Source organism: Lipotes vexillifer, unplaced genomic scaffold (assembly GCF_000442215.2).
Source record: "Lipotes vexillifer unplaced genomic scaffold, Lipotes_vexillifer_v1.1 scaffold1258, whole genome shotgun sequence".
NCBI lineage: Eukaryota > Metazoa > Chordata > Mammalia > Artiodactyla > Lipotidae > Lipotes > Lipotes vexillifer.
The window spans coordinates 421,891-446,173 of record NW_006773444.1 but is presented as its reverse complement, the minus strand read 5'-3'; the positions used below and the strand labels follow the sequence as shown (position 1 = coordinate 446,173).

General features: G+C 47.3%; 1 protein-coding gene across 4 annotated transcripts in view; it reads left to right on the top strand.

Annotated features, from left to right (window-relative positions):
- The window catches only part of GRB10 (growth factor receptor bound protein 10), a 167,374-nt gene extending 144,323 nt beyond the window's left edge, over positions 1 to 23,051 (top strand). For all 4 annotated transcript variants that reach the window (XM_007448337.1, XM_007448336.1, XM_007448339.1 and 1 more), the window contains 6 exons: positions 8,381 to 8,458; positions 9,423 to 9,539; positions 10,415 to 10,481; positions 10,694 to 10,781; positions 20,185 to 20,278; positions 22,548 to 23,051. In XM_007448337.1, coding sequence (XP_007448399.1) covers positions 8,381 to 8,458; positions 9,423 to 9,539; positions 10,415 to 10,481; positions 10,694 to 10,781; positions 20,185 to 20,278; positions 22,548 to 22,694 — 591 coding nt within the window. In that variant the 3' untranslated portion in view covers positions 22,695 to 23,051. The remainder of the gene's footprint in view (positions 1 to 8,380; positions 8,459 to 9,422; positions 9,540 to 10,414; positions 10,482 to 10,693; positions 10,782 to 20,184; positions 20,279 to 22,547) is intronic.
- Positions 23,052 to 24,283: the final 1,232 nt, after the last annotated feature.

Genomic DNA, 24,283 nt, shown 5'->3' with positions numbered 1-24,283 from the left:
TCCCCCTCCCTCCCACCCTCCCTATCCCACCCCTCTAAGTGGTCACAAAGCACCGAGCTGATCTCCCTGTACTATGTGGCTGCTTCCCCCTAGCTATCTATTTTACATTTGGTAGTGTACATATGTCCATGCCACTCTCTCGCTTTGTCCCAGCTTACACTTCCCCCTCCCCACGTCCTCAAGTCCATTCTCTATGTCTGCATCTTTATTCCGTCCTGCCCCTAGGTTCTTCATAACCATTTTTTGTTTTTTAGATTCCATATGTATGTGTTAGCATATGGTATTTGTTTTTTCTCTTTCTGACTTCACTCTGTATGAGAGACTCTAGGTCCATCCACCTCACTACAAACAACTCAATTTTTTTTCTTTTTATGGCTGAGTAATATTCTACTGTATATATGTGCCACATGTTTTTTATCCACTCATCTGTCAGTGGACACTTAACGTTGCTTCCATGTCCTGGCTACTCTCAGTAGAGCTGCAGTGAACATTGTGGTACATGACTCTTTTTGAATTATGGTATCCTCAGGGTATATACCCAGTAGTGAGATTGCTGGGTCGTATGGTAGTTCTATTTTTAGCTTTTTAAGGAACCTCCATACTGTTCTCCATAGTGGCTGTACCAATTCACATTCCCACCAGCAGTGCAAGAGTGTTCCCTTTTCTCCACACCCTCTCCAGCATTTATTGTTTGTAGATTTTTTGATGATGGCCATTCTGACTGGTGTGAGATGATATCTCATTGTAGTTTTGATTTGCATTTCTCTAATGATTAGTGATGTTGAGCATTCTTTCATGTGTTTGTTGGCAATCTGTATATCTTCTTTGGAGAAATGTCTGTTTAGGTCTTCTGCCTATTTTTGGATTGGGTTGTTTGGTTTTTTTTTGATATTGAGCTGCATGAGCTGCTTGTAAATTTTGGAGATTAATCCTTTGTCAGTTGCTTCATTTGCAAATACTTCCTCACATTCAGAGGATTGTCTTTTCATCCTGTTTATGGTTTCCTTTACTGTGCAAAAGCTTTTAAGTTTCATTAGGTCCCATTGGTTTATTTTTGCTTTTATTGCCATTTCTCTAGGAGGTGGGTCAAAAAGAATCTTGCTGTGATTTATGTCATAGAGTGTTCTACCTGTGTTTTCCTCTTAGAGTTTTATAGTGTCTGACCTTACATTTAGGTCTTTAATCCATTTTGAGTTTATTTTTGTGTATGGTGTTAGGGAGTGTTGTAATTTCATTCTTTAACATGTAGCGTCCAATTTTCCCACCACCACTTACTGAAGAGGCTGTCTTTTCTCCATTGTATATTCTTGCATCCTTCATCAAAAATAAAGTGACCATATGTGCGTGGGTTTATCTCTAGGCTTTCTATCCTGTTCCATTGATCTGTCTTTCTGTTTTTGTGCCAGTACCATACTGTCTTGATTACTGTAGCTTTGTAGCATAGTCTGAAGTCAGGGAGCCTGATTCCTCCAGCTCCTTTTTTCTTTCTCAAGATTGCTTTGGCTCCTCGGTGTCTTTTGTGTTTCCATGCAAATTGTGAATTTTTTTGTTCTAGTTCTATGAAAAATGCCATTGGTAGTTTGATAGGGATTGCACTGAATCTGTAGATTGCTTTGGGTAGTAGAGTCATTTTCAGAATGTTGATTCTTCCAATCCAACAACATGGTATATCTCTCCATCTGTTTGTATCATCTTTAATTTCTTTCATCAGTGTCTTATAGTTTTCTGCATACAGGTCTTTTGTCTCCTTAGGTAGGTTTATTCCTCGGTATTTTATCCTTTTTGTTGCAGTGGCAAATGGGAGTGTTTCCTTAATCTCTCTTTCAGATTTTTCATCATTAGTGTATAGGAATGCAAAAGATTTCTGTGCATTAATTTTGTATCCTGCTACTTTACCAAATTCATTGATTAGCTCTAGCAGTTTTCTGGTAGTGTCTTTAGGATTCTCTACATATAGTATCATGTCATCTGCATACAGTGACAGCTTTACTTCTTCTTTTCCGATTTGGATTCCTTTTATTTCTTTTTCTTTTTTGATGGCTGTGGCTGAAACTTCCAAAACTATGTTGAATAATGGTGGTGAGAGTGGGCAACCTTGTCTTGTTCCTGATCTTAGTGGAAATGTTTTCAGTTTTTCACCATTGAGAACAATGTTGGCTGTGGTTTTGTCATATATCACCTTTATTATGTTGAGGTAAGTTCCCTCTATGCCTACTTTCCGGAGGGTTTTTATCATAAACGGGTGTTGAATTTTGTCGAAAGTTTTTTCTGCATCTATTGAGATGATCATATGGTTTTTGCCCTTCAGTTTGTTAAAATGGTGTATCACATTGATTGATTTGCATATATTGTAGAATCCTTGCATTCCTGGGATAAACCCCACTTGATCATGGTATATGATCCTTTTATGTGCTGTTGGATCCTGTTTGCTAGTATTTTGTTGAGGATTTTTGCATCTATGTTCATCAGTGATATTGGCCTGTAGATTTCTTTCTTTGTGACATCTTTGTCTGGATTTGATATCAGGGTGATGGTGGCCTCATAGAATGAGTTTGGGAGTGTTCCTCCCTCTGCTATATTTTGGAAGAGTTTGAGAAGGGTAGGTGTTAGCTCTTCTCTAAATGTTTGATAGAATTCGCCTGTGAAGCCATCTGGTCCTGGGCTTTTGTTTGTTGGAAGATTTTTAATCACAGTCTCAATTACAGTGCTTATGATTGGTCTGTTTATATTTTCTATTTCTGACTGGTTCAGTCTTGGAAGCTTGTGCTTTTCTAAGAGTTTGTCCATTTCATTGGCATAGAGTTGCTTTAGTAATCTCTCATGATCTTTTGTATTTCTGCAGTGTCAGTTGTTACTTCTCCTTTCTCATTTTTAATTTTACTGATTTGAGTCTTCTCCCTTTTTTTCTTGATGAGTCTGGCTAATGGTTTATCAATTTTGTTTATCTTCTCAAGGAACCAGCTTTTAGTTTTATTGATCTTTGCTATCGTTTCCTTCATTTCTTTTTCATTTATTTCTGATCTGATTTTTATGATTTCTTTCCTTCTGCTAACTTTGGGGTTCTTCTTTCTCTAATTGCTTTAGGTGTAAGTTTAGGTTGTATATTTGAGATTTTTCTCGTTTCTTGAGGTAGGATTGTATTGCTATAAACTTCCCTCTTAGAACTGCCTTTGCTGCATGCCATAGGTTTTGGGTCATCATGTTTTCTTTGTCATGTGTTTCTAGGTATTTTTTCATTTCCTCTTTGATTTCTTCAGTGATCTCTTTGTTATTAAGTAGTGTATTGTGTAGCCTCCATGTATTTGTATTTTTTACAGATTTTTTCCTGTAATTGATATCTAGTGTCACAACGTTGTGGTCAGAAAAGATATTTGATACAATTTCAATTTTCTTAAATTTACCAAAGCTTGATTTGTGACCCAAGATATGATCTCTCTTGGAGAATGTCCCATGAACACTTGAGAAGAAAGTGTATTCTGCTGTTTTTGTATGCAGTGTCCTATAATTATCAGTTAAGTCCATCTTGTTTAATGTATCATTTAAAGCTTGTGTTTCCTTATTTATTTTCATTTTGGATCATCTGTCCTTTGGTGAAAGTGGGGTGTTAAAGTCTCCTACTATGATTGTGTTACTGTCAATTTCCCCTTTTATGGCTGTTAGCATTTGCCTTATGTATTGAGGTGCTCCTATGTTTGCTGAATAAATATTTACAATTGTTATATATTCTTCTTGGATTGATCCCTTGATCATTATGTAGTGTCTTTCTTTGTCTCTTGTAATAGTCTTTGTTTTAAAGTCTATTTTGTCTGATATGAGAGTTGCTACTCCAGCTTTCTTTTGATTTCCATTTTTATGGAATATCTTTTTCCATCCCCTCACTTTCGGTCTGTATGTGTCCCTAGGTCTGAAGTGGGTCTCTTGTAGACAGCATATATAGGGGTCTTGTTTTTATATCCATTCAGCCAGTCTATATCTTTTGGTTGGAGCATTTAATCCATTTACATTTAAGGTAATTATCTATACATATGTTCCTATTACCATTTTAATTGTTTTGTGTTAGTTATTATAGTTGTTTTCCTTCTCTTGTGTTTCCTGCCTAGAAAAGTTCCTTTAGCATTTACTGTAAAGCTGGTTTGGTGGTGCTGAATTCTCTTAGCTTTTGCTTGTCTGTAAAGGTTTGGATTTCTCCATCGAATCTGAATGAGATCCTTGCTGGGTAGAGTAATCTTGGTTGTAGGTTTTTCCCTTTTATCACTTTAAATATGTTCTGCCAGTCTCTCTGGCTTGCAGAGTTTCTGCTGAACGATCAGCTGTTAACCTTATGGGGATTCCCTTGTATGTTGTTTTTCCTTTGCTGCTTTTAATATTTTTTCTGTGTATTTAATTGTTGATAGTTTGATTAATATGTTTCTTGGCATGTTTCTCCTTGGATTTATCCTGTGTGGGACTCTCTGCACTTCCTGGACTTGATTAACTATTTCCTTTCCCATATTAGGGAAGTTTTCAACTATAATCTCTTCAAATATTTTCTCAGTCCCCTTTTTTTTCTCTTCTACTTCTTGGACGCCTATAATTCAAATGTTGGTTTAATGTTGTCCCAGAGGTCTCTGAGACTGTCCTCAATTCTTTTCATTCTTTTTTCTTTATTTTTTCTTTATTCTGCTCTGCAGTAGTTATTTCCTCTATTTTATCTTCCAGGTCACTTATCCGTCCTTCTGCCTCAGTAATTCTGCTATTGATTCCTTCTAGAGAATTTTTAATTTCATTTATTGTGTTTTTCATTATTGTTTGTTTGCTCTTTAGCTCTTCTAGATGCTTGTTAAACGTTTCTTGTGTTTTCTCCATTCTATTTCCAAGATTTTGGATCATCTTTTCTGTCATTACTCTGAATTCTTTTTCAGGTAGACTGCCTATTTCCTCTTCATTTTTTAGGTCTGGTGGGTTTTTACCTTGCTCCTTCATGTGCTGTGCATTTCTCTGTCTTCTCATTTTGCTTAACTTACTGTGTTTGGTGTCTCCTTTTCGCAGGCTGCAGGTTCGTAGTTCTTGTTGTTTTTAGTGTCTGCTCCCAGTGGGTGAGATTGGTTCAGTGGGTTGTGTAGGCTTCCTGGTGGAGGGGACCAGTGCCTATGTTCTGGTGGATGAGGCTGGATCTTGTCTTTCTGGTTGGCAGGTCCACGTCTGGTGGTGTGTTTTGGGGTGTCTGTGGACTTATTATGATTTTAGGCAGCCTCTCTGCTAATGGGTGGGGTTGTGTTCCTGTCTTGCTAGTTGTTTGGCATAGGTTGTCCAGCACTGTAGCTTGCTGGTTGTTGAGTGGATCTGGGTCGTAGCCCTGAGATGGAGATCTCTGGGAGAGCTTTCACTGTTTGATATCACGTGGAGCCAGGAGGTCTCTGGTGGACCAGTATCCTGAACTCAGCTCTCCCACCTCAGAGGCACAGGCCTGATACCCAACTAGAGCACCAAGACCCTGTCAGCCACACAGCTCAGAAGAAAAGGGAGAAGAAAAGAAATAAATAAATAAAATAAAATAAAATAAAGTTATTAAAATAAAAAATAATTATTAAAAACAAAAAAAAATTTTTAAGTAATTAAAAAAAGAAAGGAAGAAAGAAGAGAGCAACCAAACCAAAAAACAAATCCACCAATGATAACAAGCACTAAAAACTATACTATGAAAAAAAAAAGAAACAGACAGAAGCCTAGGACAAATGGTAAAGGCAAAGCTATACAGACAAAATCACACAAAGAAGCATATGCATACACACTCACAAAAAGAGGAAAAGGAAAAAATATATATATATAGTTGTATATATATATAGATATATATAGATAGATAGATCGTTGCTCCCAAAGTCAATCGCCTCAATTTTGGGATAATTCGTTGTCTATTTGGGTATTCCGCGGATGCAGGGTACGTCAAGTTGATTGTGGAGATTTAATCTGCTGCTCTTGAGGCTGTTGGGAGAGATTTCCCTTTCTCTTCTTTGTTTGCACAGCTCCCGGGGTTCAGCTTTGGATTTGGCCCCGCCTCTGCGTGTAGGTCCCCTGAGGGTGTCTGTTCTTTCCTCAGTCAGGACGGGGTTAAAGGAGCAGCTGATTAGGGAGCTCTGGCTCACTCAGGCGCGGGGCATGGGAGGGAGTGTATGGAATGCAGGTCGAGCCTGCGGCGGCAGAGGCCGGCGTGACGTTGCCACAGCCTGAGGCGGGCTGTGTGTTCTCCTGGGGAAGTTGTCACCGGATCATGGGGCCCTGGCAATGGCGGGCTGCACAGGCTCCCAGGAGGGGAGGTGTGGATAGTGACCTGTGCTCGCACACAGGCTTCTTCGTGGCTGCAGCAGCAGCCTTAGCGTTTCATGACTGTCTCTGGGGTCCGCGCTGTTAGCCGCGGCTCGTGCCCGTCTCTGGAGCTCGTTTAGTCAGTGCTCTGAATCCCCTCTCCTCACACACCCTGAAAAAATGGTCTCTTGACTCTTAGGCAGGTCTAGACTTTTTCCCAGACTCCCTCCCTACTAGCTGTGGTGCACTAGCCCCCTTCAGGCTGTGTTCATGCCGCCAACCCCAGTCCTCTCTCTGGGATCTGACCTCCGAAGCCCGAGCCTCAGCTCCCAGCCCCCACCCGCCCGGCGGGTGAGCACACAAGCCTCTCGGGCTGGTGAGTGCCGGTCGGCGCCGATCCTCTGTGCGGGAATCTCCCCGCTTTGCCCTCCGCGCCCCTGTTGCTGTGCTGTCCTCCGCGGCCCCGAAGCTCCCCCCCGCCATCCCCCGTCTCCACCAGTGAAGGGGCTTCTAGTGTGTGGAAACTTTTTCTCCTTCACAGCTCCCTCCCACTGGTGCAGGTCCTGTACCTATCCTTTTGTCTCTGTGCTTTTGTTTTCTCTTGCCCTACCCAGGTAAATGGGGACTTTCTTGCCTTTTGGGAGGTCTGAGGTCTTCTGCCAGCATTCAGTAGGTGTTCTGTAGGAGTTGTTCCACGTGTAGATGTATTTCTGGTGTATCTGTGGGGAGGAAGGTGATCTCCACATCTCACTCCTCCACCATCTTGAAGGTCTCCCCTGCAGTTTGTTGTTCCCTGAGTCTATATTCTTCTCTCTGGGACCAGAATTCCACTCAGCAGCTGTTTGAGTATGGGCCTGTTGGCAACAAAAATCTCTCCGTTTTTGTTTGGTATATTTTTATCTTATTTTCATTATCGAAGGAACTTTTCACTGATGGTTGAATCCTCAGTTAGAGGTTATTTTCTCCTGCATTTCACCCATCCCATTGTCTTCTGACTCCCATCATTCAAGTTAAAAAGTCAGCTGTCCCTCCTCTCATAGCTTCTGTGAAAGTAAAGTGTGTCTTCCTCCAGTTGCTTTCAACGTTTTCTCTTTGTCTCTGTTTTCCATGATGTTCCTGGGTGGTTTTGTTTATTTGTTTGTTCGTTTTTGTTTCGTTTTTATCCCACTCCTAGATTCTGTAGCTTGGTGGGTTTTTTTTAGTTTTGGAAAATTCTTGGCCCTTATCTCAAACATTTCTTCTAACCCGTTCTCTCTCTTCCCCTCTCACGGGAGTGCACTTGTATCTGTGTTAGACCTTTTCATCGTGTTCCAAATATGTTAACTGTAGAAACGAGTACTGCAGGGCCTCAAGGTGGAAATGAGCTTACATCCATAAAGGACAGTGAAGAGAAAGATGCAGCCCACATGATACCTGAGTTTTCTCTTCCTGACCTTGGTTCTTTTCTGTGTGGTTTGAATGGGTAATTGGGGAGCGTAGGTTGGGATGTTGGGAGTGTACAAGACTTTGCAGGACCCGTAGTGCTTATTTCCTGGGGAAATAAAGCATGAGCCACTGAGCTGGTTGGGCAGGGAGCCTGGTGGTTAGGAAGAGCGCTGGTTTGGGAACAGGCTTGTACACTCAGATCCTGAATCCCTACTTTAGCTACTTGCTTCACTTGAGCAACTTGCTTCACTTCTTTGTGTTCTGTTATTTGTAAAATGGGGATAAAGTACATATTTCGTAAAATGAAGAAGATTAAAGAAAAGAGCAGCATAAAGCACTTAGGAGAGAACTTTGCCTGTAGCAACATTCAGTAAGGTGGTTGTTCTTCTCTCATCATTCTTACATTGTTATTGCCCTGCTTACTTCCTGCCCACCCAGGATCCCAAGACAGTCGGCGGTAACTGTCTATGGAGTGTTGGTGGTGGCAGGCCCCAGAGACAGTGCTCTGTTGGGTGTTTGTTCTTGAGTTCACCAGGCTGTTGGCAGGGATTGCTCATTATTTTGTATGACTGTTGCCCCCCACAGCCGTGTGTTTGCCACATTTGGGGCTTTGGGGGCTCCCGAGGCCCCCCCCCCCCGCAGTGGCTGACTCTGGCCTTCCTTTCCCCTTCAGTATGGAATGCTCCTTTACCAGAACTACAGAATCCCTCAGCAGAGGAAGGCCATGCTGTCCCCCTTCTCAACTCCAGTGGTAAGTAAAGCTGCCAGCCCCAAAACCAAGTTCCTACTCAGCTGCTGCGTCAGCATGTGCTGTGGACATCTCGTTTCGGATGAGGCTGACCAGAGAAGCTGCAGAACGAGCTTGTGCGTTTCAGAGAAGCCAGAATATCTCACCACCTTGCGTTTCCCAGAAGGTGGACTTGGTCGTCCCAACAGTGTGCCTGCCGGGAGCAGATTCCTCTGCCACCCTCACCCTGTCCCCACATCTCCCCGCAGGGTTGCCTCAGTAGATGGCTCCATTTAAGGGCTCTCCATTCACGTACTCAGAAATGTCGACAGCAACTCTCAGCTCCACTGAGGAGCCGCCTTCCCACCTTTGCTTTCGTCCATTTCAGCTGTGGGACCCGCGGTGCTGTTGACCATGACGCTTAAGTCTTTCTCTGTGAGAATTGAGATTGTCGTGAGTCATCTTGTGTCCTCAGGATGGACTTTAGTTCCCAGAGGTGCAGAAATGCTTCATCCTTTCAAACTACGATCTTAACAGCCCCTCGATGTCCATTCCTAGATGTTAAACTATCCCACAGAACGAGTCCCTGTGTTTCCCTGAACTAACTTACCCGACTTGGCTGATGGTGAGGGCTGGCTTGCACTTGACGATTCCATTTCTTTGATGAGTTTTAGTGCACATTCGGGACCCCGTGAAAGACCACACAGTCCCAATCCTGTGGGTACCAGCAGCCTCACCAGTGGCCTTCGAGTACCTCGAGAGGCCTGGAACATTTCTTTGTTCTTCTTGAGAAAAACCCAAGCCATTTTTAGTCCGGGGCACTTGTGGCACTGAATGTTCCATCTGATCCTTAGAGAGTTGGGATGGTGGAGGGACTTGCCCGTCCTCTCCTGCCCCTCCCCAGGCACGGCTGTTCTGTGCCAAGGTTCCCACCTGCTGCCCTGGCTGTTTCCCTGCATCTTAAGAACTCACGGCCTCTCGTTTCCAGCGCAGTGTCTCCGAGAACTCCCTTGTGGCCATGGATTTTTCTGGGCAAACGGGAAGAGTGATCGAGAACCCGGCTGAGGCTCAGAGTGCAGCCCTGGAAGAAGGCCACGCCTGGAGGGTAAGGCCATGGCCCTGTCCCGCCAGGATGGGCTCCCTCACGGTGGCCACTCCACGCCTGGTCTGCCCCCAGAGGAATGGCTGTGTGCTGGCGTCGGGGTGAGAGGCTGGGAGGGTGGGTGGCTGTGAGTTCTCAGCTGCAGGAAGCCTTGGCCCTCCTGGGCTCCTCCATGTGCCCAGCACCCTGCCACCGCACCACCCTCGTCCCTGGGCTCCCGTGGGGGGAGGGGCAAGGAGCAGAGCCCTGGGTTCCCCCGGCTCGCAGCCCCGTTCCTGCTGGAGTCTTCCGGGCGGGCAGAGCGTGAGGCCAGGTATTCCCAGTGTGGCTCGACCTCTAACTAGCTTCACATCCTTGGGCAGTCTTTTTACTCTGAGGCCCAAGTTCCTAATCGCCAGATGGATGAATATCTCCCAACTTCCAAGCTTTTCTGAGCTTTAAAGACAGTGTACAAAACACAAGCCCACAGCTCTGGCTCCGAAAGCCTCCCCCTCCCTCAGCCTCAGAGTGCGCAGAAAAGGAGAATGCACCCAAAGCCACGACCAGTGTTCAGACCTGCCTGAGTTCCCTGGAAAATCTCGTGCTTTTCTCCTAAGATGTATTGGGAATTTCACTCCATGTCTTGTGTGTGACAAACACGTCTCTGCTTCCATACTGGAGTCCTTAGAAATATACCAGGATGGGGATGCTTCTGGTGTTTTTAACAACTGCCACCTGTAAGCTGTCTGTCCTTGTGGTCACATGGGACTGAGGTGTCTGTCATTCCATGGTCGAGGGCCCTGTCACCTGGCCAGCTCCCCGCCCCAGCTGTGTCCCAGGTGGCGTGCTGTTTGTGTCACTCTGCTGTCTTAGCACTAACGCGGCGATTTCTTTTGCAGAAGCGAAGCACGCGAATGAATATCCTCGGGAGCCAGAGCCCCCTCCACCCTTCCACCCTAAGTACAGGTAAACGCTGGCATCCTGGCCTGATATTTTTGTACGTAAATAAAATAAAAGAGCTCCCAGCCCTCCCTGAGCTTCACAACGTTGTCCAGGCCCAGAGCGCAGCATGAAAGCTGCAGCCGCGGAAATCCGGGCCCCGTGTGGACCTGAGTGAGCTCGCAGGGCAGCCGCTGTGCGCGGGCCCCAGGCTACCCACCTTCCTCTGCTTCCCGCAGTGATTCACAGGACACAGCACTGGTTTCACGGCAGGATCTCCAGGGAGGAGTCACACCGGATCATTAAGCAGCAGGGGCTCGTGGATGGGTAAGGGACACGACGGACAGGGTGGGCGTCTGCTGAGGGTCTGCTGGGCTCAGCTCCTCAGAGGATCCTGCCATGGGGTGTGGGGCTGGGCAGCGGTTGCAGCCTCATTCTAAAGAGGAGCAGTGTGCTCAGGGGACCGAGGATACTGCAGGGTTTGCACGGCTACGAAGTGGAGAGAGGGATTGCAGTCCATTTCTGTCCAGACGCTAAAATCATTCTCTACCTCCTTGATGAAATTCGAACAGATGAAGAACGCATGTTGCTTCTTTTTGATCAATAAGGCAGTGGGCCAGTGGAAAACCGTATCTTCTTGCCTACACCTTTTGCTTTATGCCTTATATCATTGACCTTTGCCCCAGCCACCCCAGATCTTAGTGACGCAAAGCAGCAAAGCTGTATCATTTCTCACAGTTAGGGCTGCTTGGGTGGCTTTTCCCACCGGGGCCAGCAGAACTCACGTGCCTGGTGGCTAGTGCTGGCCGTGGCTGGGTGCCGAGGTGCCTGGGCACAGGTCTCTGGCAGGTTAGCCTGAGTCCATCGTGGCCATCACGGGGATCCCAAGGGTAAGAGGTCAACCCCAGTGCACAAGCACTTCTCAAGGTGACGCCCCCATGGTCAAGGCAAACCCGGCGGCCAGGCTCAGCATCACTGTGAATGAGAGGAAGCTGCCCCGGGTGTGGCTGCAGACATGTGAGTGACTGTGACTGCAGCATGGTCCCTCCCGAGCTCAGCCCGAGTCCTGCCTCCACCCCCCCCCCCCACCCCCCGCAAAAAGAGACCCAGACGAGTTAGTTGGATGCCCTGGTCCATCCTTGTCATGGCTGCCTCTCACTGGGTCTACTCAAAAGACAGGCTCTCGGGAGCTGCTCAACTCACAGCAGCCCTTTTGTTCTTCAGATCCTTCATCTTTAAAAAGTTTTCTCATGGGACTCGAAAAGTTCACATGAGAGAGGAGAGGGTGAGGAGCCCCGTCTGCCTCTTGCCAAGCTTCAGAATTTGCTCACCGGAGCTGGTATCCTCCCCTTCCTACATTTTTATTATTTTTTTCTCCTCTCCTCTTTGCCTTCCTCTCCTTCCTTCTAACTTTTCCCCCTTTTCTTCCTCTACTTTTTCCTTTTTCTTCTGAGCTATTTTAAAGGAAATCCCCGACGTTCGGAATTTTTACCAGTAACTGTATTTCAGTGAGTGTCTGAAAAATAAGGACCCTTTTCTTCTGAGAGACCCGCACTATCGTCGTTGCATCTAACATAAACAAGAATTTCTTAGTGTCCTCAGAAGTCCCATCATGTTCACACACACGAAAGCCCTTTAAATGTAGTTGGTCTAAATCAGGATCCACCCGTGGCGTCTGGTTGAAGTGTCTCTGTCTCCCTAAATATAATCGTAGTCTCCCCACCACTCCATTTTCTTTCCTTTTTTTCCTTTGTCATATCTTTCCTTTGTTGAAGAAGTAGGTCATTTGCTAACTGTGTACCTGTGGTTTCTCTGACTGTGTTCCTCTCTCTCCCTCGTTTCCTGTAAAGTGTGGGCAGAAGCTTGGTTAGACTCAGAGCCTGTTCCCGGGACCGAGCTTCGGGGCTGCATGTCTGTACTGCCCACTTCCTCATCCCGGGCTGGGCGGGGCTCTGGCGTTGTCAGCCCGGCCCCCAGTCCAGCTCCCAGCCCCCTACACAGAATGGTCTGAGCCACTGAACCCGCCCAGGTTTATTGTTTCATTAGAGGTCACAGAGTCACTGTTTTCTAATTCTGTTATTCCTTCATCATTCCTTAGCTAAAATCCTTTTCCTTGTCACGTATTTGTTTTTCTCTCTGTCAGTTTTCAGGATCACGATTTGGTGTTCTGCCGTCTTCCGGTACTTACAAATGAGGTGTTCCGTTTTGGTTTTTAACCCTCATGATGAACTCAGATACTATGTGTTTAATTTGTTTCAATTCGAGCTTAAAGTTCTTCACGTTCCCTATGCCCTCTTTTTGTCCCATGGGGCAGGCCTCTTTCAAGTTGGTTCCTGAGTTCTTTTGACCCAGCACTAATCGGGTTTGCTTTCTGGTGTGACACATTCTCTTAAGGCCCCTAATTCTTTGTAGTGGAAAATGGCGTCTGGAAACCAAATTGGTAGGTCTTTTCCATGGGCAGAACTAGGACATAGGCTTTTTAAACTGAAAAATAGATTACAGGTTCACATTGATACTGCCAATTCAAATGGAAAATTACAGGGTGTGTACACCTTTGATTTTATTGTCTCTCTCTTCTCTTCCTCTGAAAAATCTTACTAATGACAGTCACTTACTTATTTGTTTTACCTCACTCTGTACTTGTCTGCTGTATCCCATATCACATCATGAAAATGTTGATAACATTACTTCAGTACTACTGAATTCGCACTTCTTTGCAGCCCTTTTAATCCTTAAGGAATAGTCCAGGCAGGTCATGTTAAAGTACCAACCTTAAGGTAATTCTTCCCCGTGGTTCCACCACCAAACTGCCATGTTTTCAGGTTCATTCCTCTGTTTGTTTCTGATTTTTGTTAAGTGGATCTGATTTATTTCCTCTTCAATTTAATGCTGCTTTTAAAACTATGTAAAAATTGCCTTGGTTCCAAAGTCAAAAGTTATAAAAACAGGTACTTGGCCTGGTGACTCTACTCTGCCCCCAACTCCACAATGGGTAAACATTTTCATCAGTGTTTGTTTGTTTATCCTTCTGTTGTTTCCTTTTAAAAATATAAGCAAAACACATTTGTTTCCGTAGTCTGCCTCATCTTAACAAGGGCGTGTACTGGCCACGGAGGTCTGACCCTGAGCTTAGCTGCGGCCTGAGGATGCTGGGGTGGCATGGCCAGGAGGGTTGCCCCCTTCCTTGTCCCCTGCTGGGTTCTCTTTCACACGATAGAGCTTCATTGTTTCCAGGCTTCTGTTATGACACACTGTGCCCCATCTTCATGTTTTTGCTAGTGTCTCTTTGCCGGTGAGTTCGAAGAAATGGGAGTGTTGAACGGATGGGTAACATTGTAAACTCTGGCTCGATTCCCCTCCCCAGGGATGTCTGAGAGTCGCCTGCCTTTCCCTCATCTAGGAGGCTGGGTCTCTAGCATATGATTAAGGGCCAGTTTCATTTCCAATCTTTTTGTGTTGCTGAACTGTTGGTACATACTTGCCCGGTTTTCTACATCCATTTTTTTTGTATATACAGTTTTTTTAAATTAATTTTATTTATTTTAAATTTTGGCTGCTTTGGGTCTTCGTTGCTGCACACAGGCTTTCTCTAGTTGCAGCGAGCGGGGGCTACTCTTCATTGCGGTGTAGTTGTGGCTCGCGGGCTCTAGCACGCAGGCTCAGTAGTTGTGGCACGCGGGCTTAGTTGCTCCGCAGCATGTGGGATCTTCCTGGACCAGGGATCGAGCCTGTGTCCCCTGCATTGGCAGGCGGATTCTTAACCACTGCGCCACCAGGGAAGCCCCTACATCCATTTTTTACAAACCCTTTTTCCCCAGGTTGTCATTTGTCCTTTTGACTTAGCTATTGGGGGTTTGGGTTTGGGTTTGGTTTTGTTTGGGTTTTGGTTATACAATTTTTCTAAATATGGTCAAGTTTATCTTTTCTGTCCTTTAGCCTGTATCTTTCTGGATTTTTGATTCATAGTCATATAAGTTTTTCCTGCTTCTCAATCACAAAGGAGTTTGCTCATGTTATCCTCTAGAACTTGTGTTGTTTCTCTCCCCCCTTCCTTCCTTCCTATTTTTTTCATGATTATTTCTTCCTTTTTTGCTTGTTCATTTTTGTTTGTGTGTTTAGATCCCAGGTACATTTCAGAATTTATTCATCCCCGGTGCACTGTTTAAAGATGGATCTGATTTTTTTCCCATGTGGCTGTACAGTTGTTCCAAACGACTTATTTGAAATGTCACTTGATCATAGAACAGTCCCTTTTAGAGCCTTAGAGATGACCCCTCCTGACTACAAACAAGATGCTTCTCCTCTGAACTTTCTGCCTAAGAGAGAAAAGCCTACCCTCCGAAATTCCTCTCTTAGTGATGTTCTTTGCCTGTAGGTTTGTGTGTGTCTCCAGGGCTTCAAGGACAAGATGCTCACCCATTACAGCCCTAAATCCCATCCAAAGTGAGCCCTCAAATGTTCTCATGGTGTCCCATTTACCGTATCACCTGTGAGATTCGTTCCAAGGAAGCCAAGTGGGTTTGCTTACCAGGTGACGTAAGTCATAAGCCAGTAATTCAAGAGGCAAGTGTGAGTAGAAAGGAAAGGTGCTTTAATCAGAAGAAAAGCAAGCAATCTGGGGAGAAGGTGGACTCATGTCCTAAGACCAACTCTGAAGGTTCTGCTCAGCCATGACAGTTTTTAAAGGGAAAAACAGTGACAGGTGGAGGGGAAGAATCCCAGTGAGTCATCGAGGCAGGAGGTTGGGTTCTGCATCCTTCTCCATTGCATTCAGACTGGCTGATTCTTCGGATATTATCTTGCCCAAGTGATCTGCCTGCAGAATTGCTAAGGGGGCTGTTGAGGGTAGAGAGCCAGTCATTTTTTAACTGCTTAATTCTTCATTCTTCTTTTTATCCAGGAAAAGAATCAGCAGGTTAGACAAGGCACCGTGTGTGCTCAGGAGAGCATGGATCAGGAGTTAGTTTCAAATGCCTAGTGATTCATTCCTATAATCAGGTTCTTTTAACATTAGAGGGGGATAGAAATGGGCCAACAGGAAAGGGGCAAAAGAGCTGCTTTTGACAATGCCAGAGAAGTGAAGGTTCCACAGGACGTGTCACTTGGTGCCGTGGCCACAGCATCCCTCCTGGGGCCCAGGGCGGTGGCACCTACATCCCTGAGGGGCTGACACATCCAGGCTCAGGAAGGGGACGCGGGGGACCAGTGTGTTTTGAAGAAGCTTCCCCAGTGATTGTGAGCTCAGGCCCAGCCGGCCCACTTTGCGTTAAAAGGAGCTGTCCTCGGGCAGGGGAGCCTGGGGCGGACAAACCGTGTTTGTCTTTCAACTTTTCCTGGAGTCTAGCACCAGTTGGCGAGGTTGCCTCTGTCCAGCCTTGGTGAGAAGTGTGGGCATCCCTCTGCCAACTTTCCTCCCCCTGCCTGCCTTGTTTCTCTCTGTCCTCCCTGGGGTCTGAGTTGCGTCTAAGGTTATAATTTTCAATCCCAACATCCGGCTGCTGGCGCTCTAGCAAAATCAAAAGGCAGGGTGATGGAACATCGCATGAGGTGTCATTGCAGTGATGCCACATCGTCCATTCATCCCCTTGTTCAGGGCGGAAACGTGCTGGGAAAACAAGGTAAATTAAATAATCAATTCCTAGTCATTACCCCTCCCTGCAGAGGTAATGGAGGGAAGCCAATGTAGAGAGTCAGACAGCAAGCAGAAAACAGCACTGGAGGGCAGGCCAGAACGACAACCGTTACAAAACACCACTTGCTAGACCTTTAGCCTCAAATCACTGATGGAGTTGGGGTGAGGGGGGCTGGAAAGAGACAGCAGAGCCTGCAGTCAACCCGGGAGGCGGCTCTGAAGTCCGCTGGGTCCGGGCAGCCCCCCACAGGTGACCTGTGCGCGCGTGCAAGCACGGGTCTGTGCACACGTGTACGTGTGTGCGTGTTGCGCTCACACCCCCTGGGCCTGCAGGGCCTGCCGCGGGGCTGGCACTCGCTGGCTGCCCCCTTCCTTCCCCTCTTTCCGCCGACAGCCCATCCCAGAGCCTGGGACAGAAGGAGCTTTTCAAGGGGCCAGTCCCGCGCTGTGGGCCCCCCTGCTGATCTTTCCCCGGGGCTCCTGTCGGGACCTGCGGCATTTAAGGCTCTGTGCCCCCCGTCCCGCCCCTGCCTCGTTCACACTCAGGGTCAAGCCCCGCCACCCCCTTGTTGTCCCCTGTGCCTGTCTGTCGTGAGCTGGTCCCTCTGTCCGCGCCCCAGGCCCCTCCGCTGGGTGGAAGGCAACGTCTTTGTCAAGGCTTGAGTTCTTTGCGGCTCTCCCTCCCCTGGGGCAGAGTGGGGTGCCGTCCCAGGGCTAACACAGCCACCTCGGAAAAGCGTAGGGTGCTCACCGGTCACGGAGGAACCACCTGCGCACTTGCTTCTGCTGTGCCGGGGCTCCTCCCTAGTTTCTTCTGGCTGTGTGACCTTGGAGAATTTGCCTGACTTCTCTGGGACCCGCTGCCCTCACTGTAAAATGGGGACAGTGACAGGGCCACTGTGATTCCTGAGTGAGGCCAGTGTGTGCGGTGCCGGGACCACCACACACCTGAGCTGTGCTATTGCTCTGATCTCCCTCAGCCCCTTTGTACTTTCATAAATGGACATGTGAGCCTTGGCTTCAGTCCTAACATTCCTCAGCACTTTCATTCCATGCTCCATTCCGATGACCTAAGCAGAGGCGTCCGTGGCATGTTAGCTCCCAGCCTGGTCTCTGAAGTAGCCACCCCCCAGCCTGCCCCGAAATCCCTGCGCCCGTGGTTTGCTGGTGGCGATCACCAATTCCTCCAGTGTCCACAATGACTACACAACAGCCCTGAGCGTGTAGGTGGTCCTGCAGGAGAGGCTGGCAAGGCAGCAGCCCGTGATCTGAAGCTCCCGAGTGTCAGATCCAAGAATCTCGCTGACTCCTAGGCCCTACCCCCTTTCCTCCGTGTAGACGACCATTAGGCAGGACCTGTAAACCCAAGCCAGTGGGGCAGCCTCAGGATCTCCCAGGTCACACCCCAAACTGGAAAGCAGGTGGGCAGCGTCCTCCTTGGGGCTCAGAAGGAAGCATCAGGGGATTCATTGAGGGCTCAGGTGAGGAAACACAGCCCCAGCTTCTCCTCTGGGAAGATTGAGCCCTGCCCACCCCCAGGTTTCTGCTAGTGAAACACTAGGAGAAAAGGGCGCAGACTGGGAGGCGCAGACGCGCAGCCCTGCCCAGGAGAGGAGCTGGCCCTCTTGTCTTCCTGCCCTCAGGCTCCGCCGACACCGAGCGCATCACACAGGGGTCCAGCTCCAGCTCCGAGGCCCCATGTCTCCCGCCCACCTGGCCTAACAGTGCATCCCGGTTCACACCTCCAAGGTGTGTCCTGCAAAATACTATCAAAGAGGGGCTGGTATAGAATAAAAGATGCTGTAAAGAGTCAGGTAAGATAGGAAAACTCATGCTGGGGCCCTAAGGGAGTCGGGATGAATATCTACATTCTAAAGCCTCCAAGACGTCCTGTAGTAAAATAAACCGTTTTTACCTTTTATAACATGGGATTTCCCAGGCTTATGTAACTGCCTTCCCTCTGACATTACAATCTAGAAACTGATGGTTTAGCTGATTACCGCCATTTCGTGTCTAATACCTTTAAAGTATGTTTCCTCTCAGGCCATTTCTACTTTGTCACTGGGATCAGAGCCTTTTCCTTTCTAAAGAATAACTTGGTCTTCCCGTCTGATTCCAGATTTGTTCTGGAATCATTGTAAAAGCAATGACTTATGCTTCTTGGTGCTATTCTAAGTTTTAAAGTAATTTTTTAGTTAAAGTATAATTGATTTACAATATTGTGTTGGGTTCAGCTGTACAGCATAGCGATTCAGTATTTTTGAAGATTGTACTCCATTGTAGGCTATTACAAGATAATGGGTATAATTCCCTGTGTTACACAGTGCATCCCTGTCACTTGTCTGTTTTATACATAGTAGTTTGTATCTGCTAATCCCATACCCCTAATTTGTCCCTCCTCCTTCCCTCTCCCCTTTTGGTAACCACGAGTTTGTTCTCTGTATCTGTGAGTCTGTTTCTGCTTTGCATATATATTCATCTTTATTAGTTTTTAGATTCCACATACAAGTGATATCATACAACACTTGTCTTTCTCTGTCTGATGTATTTCACGGAGCATAATACTCTGTAGGTCCATCCATGTTTCTGCAAGTGGCAGAATTTCATCCTTTATTATGGCTGAGTAACACTGCACTGTATATATGTGTATAGGTACCACATCTTAATCCAGTCATCTGTTGATGGGCACTTGGGCTGCTTCCATGTCTTGGCTATTGTAAATACTGCTTCAGTGAACATTGGGGTGCACGTATCTTTTCAAATTAGTGTTTTTATTTTTTCTATTTATATGTGTCCAGGAGTAGAATTGCTAGAGCATATGGTAGCTCTATTTTTAGTATTTAAGGAACCTCCATCCTGTTCTGCACAGTGGCTGCACCAATTTACATTCCCACCAACAGTGCAGGAGGGTTCCCTTCTCTCCACAGCCTGGCCATCACTTGTTATTTGTAGACTTTTCCATGTCATTTCAAAATGTAGAATATTTGCAAGAATCATATAATGGAATCTCCTCTATACGTGTTATCCAGGCACCTGAGTCGTGAACATGGCAGCACCTTTGCTTTGTCATGTTCTCTCTCTCATTTTTTTATCAGAACCGTTTAGGAGTCAGTTGTAATTATTTCAGTATAAAATTTCTAAAAACAAGGACTTCTCTTAGGCAGCCACAGTATCATTATAAAACTTAGGAAATTAACGTGAACGTGGTTCGGTCACCTGACATGCCACTTAGATTTTACCAGGGGTCCTTGCTGCATCCTTCACCACCAAGGAAAAGAACTTCTTGGCCTCAGCACCGCCCTGGACCAGCACGTGTCCTGTCTTCCTTTGTGTCTTGACACTTGGAGGAGCCAGTGAGGACAGAACGTGCCGGGTTTGGCCGTCTGCTCACTCCCTGGAGGTGATGCTGGGTCACCTTTAGTGCATCCCATCAGGAGGTGCTGGGGTGGATTGTCTCATTCCTGGTGGTGGTAACTCGAATACCTGAAGGTGGTATCCACCAGGTTTCTCTATTGGAAAGTTACCGTGTGTCCCTCTGTCATAAATGTTAGGCGGTAGATGCTGAGACTATGAAAATATTCTGTTTCTCATCGAACCTTGATGCTGGTTTCAGCATCTATTAAAGATCTCCTTAATCAGATGGCCAAATAGTGGTTTTCTAATTCATCATCCTTCTCTGTTTATTTAGCTGACTTTCTGCTCTTAGGAAGAGCTTTTTTTCCTCCTCTATGATTTATTTATCACACCAGTGTGGACTCATGGATTCTTATCTTAGCCTATGGGTTATAATCCATCCCTTCTGTTAATGTACTTGGGTGCCCAGATTGGGCCACATTGCCTCTTGGGCCAGCTTTCTTATTTTCTGGCACAAAGTATACCAGTGTCACCTTGTACCTTCCCTGCCTCAGCCCTAGAGGTGCCATGTCCCCAAGGAGCCCTGGTTCCTTTCAGTGGAGAGTGACAGAAAGCACAGTCTGGGTGTGGAGGGTGGTCTAGCTCTACAGCTCACTCAGCTCCCAAAACCTCCTGAAGCATTATATATATATATTCAGTCTGGACTTTCTAAATTAACAGTCAGTTGACTCTTTCCATTCCCAGGCTTTTTCTCCTCCGTGACAGCCAGAGTAACCCAAAGGCATTTGTCCTCACGTTGTGTCATCATCAGAAAATTAAAAATTTCCAGATCTTACCTGTAAGTATTGATGTTTTTCACACTAATTCTTATTCTTCTGTGTACCAGTTTTGTTCTTAATGCAATTTTCAAGGTCTCAACTAAGCAGACTATGAAACAGTAAACATCAGACAGTTTCAAGCTCACTGGTGAGATCCGTTCAGGAGTTTCTTGAGAGGTTGGTGGTTTGAACTTGGGAACAGTGTTTCCCTAGAACACTGAAAATGGTGGCATTGTACTGTGGCCCCGACACGCCTGTGTAGCTCATAGGTGCCGCCGAGACAGCACCCGATGGCAAGAGCAGAGTCAGGTGATGGGCAGACACAGAGCAGAGCTGTTAGCCCAGGACCTGGTGCAGGAAGGATCACGTGTGGCTGTGCAGACACAGGCTGTTGGCCACTTAACCTCAGGATTTGCCTGATTTGTGCTGGTATGGACCGGGGGGACTCAGGAAGCCTGTAGAAGACTGACCCGTGGCCCCCAAAGACAAGTGTTAATCCTTCCACTGGGTCCTTGGATCAGAAAACAGATTCTCCCTTTGAACAATTTCGAAAGCCTCGTTATTGAATATGATGTATTGGTCAACACCACTCTCTTTAAGGATGTTGGTTAGATTTGCCAAAAGTAACTGACCTCTTCCATGTGCCCAAGTTCAGATTCTAGTTCACGACTTGGGTGTTGTGTGGGAGACAGTTGTCAGCACCTCCGAGAATGCGTAGTCTCTTTGGGGCCGAGATACACAAAATGAATTCCAAATGTGTTATGTACACTGTACGTATAGATGTAGTTGTATAGAAGTGGTCAGTTCTGCAGGTAATAACAACTCTCGTGAAATGTTTCCTCTGGAACCCGGACCTGGGAAATATGCTGCTGAAAGAGGGTGGCCAGATATAACTCTGTCGTTTACAAAGTGAAGCCCTGAGAAGGCTTGAAGTAACCAAATGCATCCATTTCACATAGTGGGACCTGGCGTTTTTCAAGGGTGCTTGAGCCCAGGACTTTATACCGACTGTCTGGAGAGTCATTGCAGGCACAGGAGGCATGAACGGGAGGGGGAAGGGCAGGCAGGGCTGGCTTTTGTGACCTGGGGGGAAGCAGCCTGCCTGGCACTGTCTGTTGAAGTCGCTTCCTGCTGTGCCCAATGCCCTCACTGTATAAACGGGGAAAATGAGACCCTCACAGCTCTCAGTGGCCTGTCCTGGACCACCAGGGAGGGACAGACTGTGGGTTACAGCCCAGGCTTCACAGATTCCACAAAACATGGTAATAAGCAAACCTGGGGACTGTTGTTCACAGGAAAGTGCCTCATCCACAGCCCTTTTTGTTTTCTGCTGCGTTACATTATTGACCAGATGTTATTCTCTTAGCCTCAAATATGAAATAAAATGAAAAAGTACTGGCCAGCAGAATATGCAATACCATTGCCCCAAATAACCCCAAATCCTAGAATTATCAGACAGACAGGAACTTGAGAAGTGTAGCAATGAGAATGCAACCTCAGGGCTTAAACACAGGCTATGGATGTGCTTGGGGCTCCAGAGTTTGTGGATTAAGAAGTGGTTCTTAGTTTATGCGTCGACACAGGTTTAAGGCTAACTTCCTCTGTGTGAACAGTGCAGGGCAACTCTCCTGACCGCTGTGTATTGCAGTCATTGATCTCAAAATTCATCCAATTAAAATCGATGTGAATTCATTTCTGGGAGATATTGTAGATGTCCTCCATTTTAAGAAAAATAGCTACCAGATATTCCATGACCTGGGCCAGGTTCTTCTCCTACATGATCTCATCAATCCCTTAGAGTAATCCAACATTTGCTTTGTAATAGAGCAAAGTGAACGTCAGAGGGGTGAAGGAGGTTGCTTGGGGTCCTACTGTGAGAGCCCAGGGCTGTGTACTCTTACACGAGCATGCTGTATGCGTGGACACTCACAGGTTAACTGGTCAACCTCACCCTCCTCCGTGGGCTGTGCCGAGTGCACGGACACTCACAGGTTAACTGGTCAACCTCACCCTCATGAGCACATGAGCCAGGAGGAGCTTGGGGCTCTTGCCCATGACCAGCTCAGGAGCAGGGGACCTGCTCTGCATGGCAGCTTAGGGACCTGGAAGCACCCAGCACAAACCCCTCGCCCCCTGACCTCCTGCCCTGGCGTTTCCTAGCTCACCTCGCCAGCTCCATGTGTGTCCCTTAGAGCCTCACTACGGGTGGACAGCACTAATCCTGACTTTGGGGCCTGTTTCGTCCCCGAGCTGTGGCCTCTGACTTGGCAGGTCTTCTTGTGTCTCTAGTGCGAGGATGACGGGCAGACCTTCTTCAGCCTTGACGACGGCAACACCAAATTCTCTGACCTGATCCAGCTTGTTGACTTTTACCAGCTGAACAAAGGGGTCCTGCCTTGCAGACTGAAGCACCACTGCATCCGCGTAGCCTTATGACCTCAGGTCTACCCTGGCTGCAGGCTGGAGGACGCTGACACTGGAGTGAAGAGGTCTGTGCATCGTTCAGAACACACGTCTGTCTGCACCTTGGGGCTCGGAGCAAGATGGGTGCGTTCGGCACTGACCGACCACGATCGACTGGTTTGTTGGACTTGACGATGATTTGCTGCTGCAGATCCAGCAGGGCCGCGCCCCTCTCGCTGGCCTCAACGGGGTGGTCGGAAGACAGCAGACTCGAGAATAAACTGGAGTGATGGTCTTGGCTGGGCCATGGAGGAACACAAGCTGGAGAGAAGTGATTGGAAATGAACTCTCGCCCTGGAATAATCTTGACAATTAAAACTGATATGTTTACTTTTTTGTATTGATCCCTTTTTTGCACTCCTTGTTTTCAATATTGTATTCAGCTTATGGCAAGAGGGGCCGTGGCTTTTCAGTCTGTGCAAGACGCAAAGACAGTTGCTAAGGGGCAGCCCCCAGAGGCTGTTTGCAGAGGGTGGTGCCCACCTTCTGCAGGTCACTCACAGGCAACCGGCACCCTAGCCCTCCCCAGTTTCCTTGGAAGCTTTTTTGATATAAAAGGTGTTCCTGTGGTAGGCACGTGGCACGCTCTGTGGCCAGGCAGGCGGGTGGTCAGCCAGCCCCTGCGCTGAGCACGTGCCCCCTCTCATGCTGTCACCTGACTCCACGTGCTGTGCCCTGCACACTGCAGGTGGCTTGTTCCTTGGAAGACACCACGCAGGGCTGAGTGGCTGCTCGTAGTTGGCCGCAGGCCCGCCTGCCTGAGACACAGTGGGTACCCACCACCCACCCATAGTGGACACCAGGCCGCCTGGCCCAGCTGCAGCCCTTCCAGCCTGTTCTAGGACCATCACTGCCTTACCCCCTCTGCAGTGGTGCTGGCCTGGCAGGGCTGCCCTCCCTCCTCCAGTGGGTCAGAGGACCTAAGAGGAAGTGGCACCTGCTTGGTCTGCTTCCGTGTCCAGTGGGTTTCCATGGTGACAGAGATGGAGACATTGGAGAGGGCAGCCCAGTAGGGGAAGGTCTTGCCTGGTGGTCTCCATCCTGCCGACGGCCCCGAGCCAGCCCGTGCAAGGCGGTGGGTGGCCCGTCGGCTGGCCGAGGTCAGGAATCCCTCACGGCAGTATCGGCTGAGGACAGGTTACCAAGACAACTCTGCATCCCGCTCCAGGAGCTGAGTCAGACGGTGGCTTGCATTGTCCCCGCCTCCGCCCTGTCCCCTTGGCCGAGTCTTCCGATGTGAGGGTAGCCTTGTCTCTGCAGAGCAGGAAAGGCTCCCCTGACAGGCAGGCAGACTACTTGGTGAAGGACGGTTTCTTTTCCCCAGATCACGGTTGCCACGCTTCCCTGGCCCCTCTGGCCTGCTGGCCACTGGATCCCCTGGACCCCGCCCAGTGCAGCACTTCCCAAGGGACACACATGGCTTAGGACACAGTGACACATACCCGCTGTACCTCAGTCTGTGGTATAGACACTGTATGTTAGTTGACTAGCCACACTCTACTTGTTTTCCATGAAGTGTCTACTTAGACAAATGAAGCATTTTTAGTAAAACATGTTTTTAA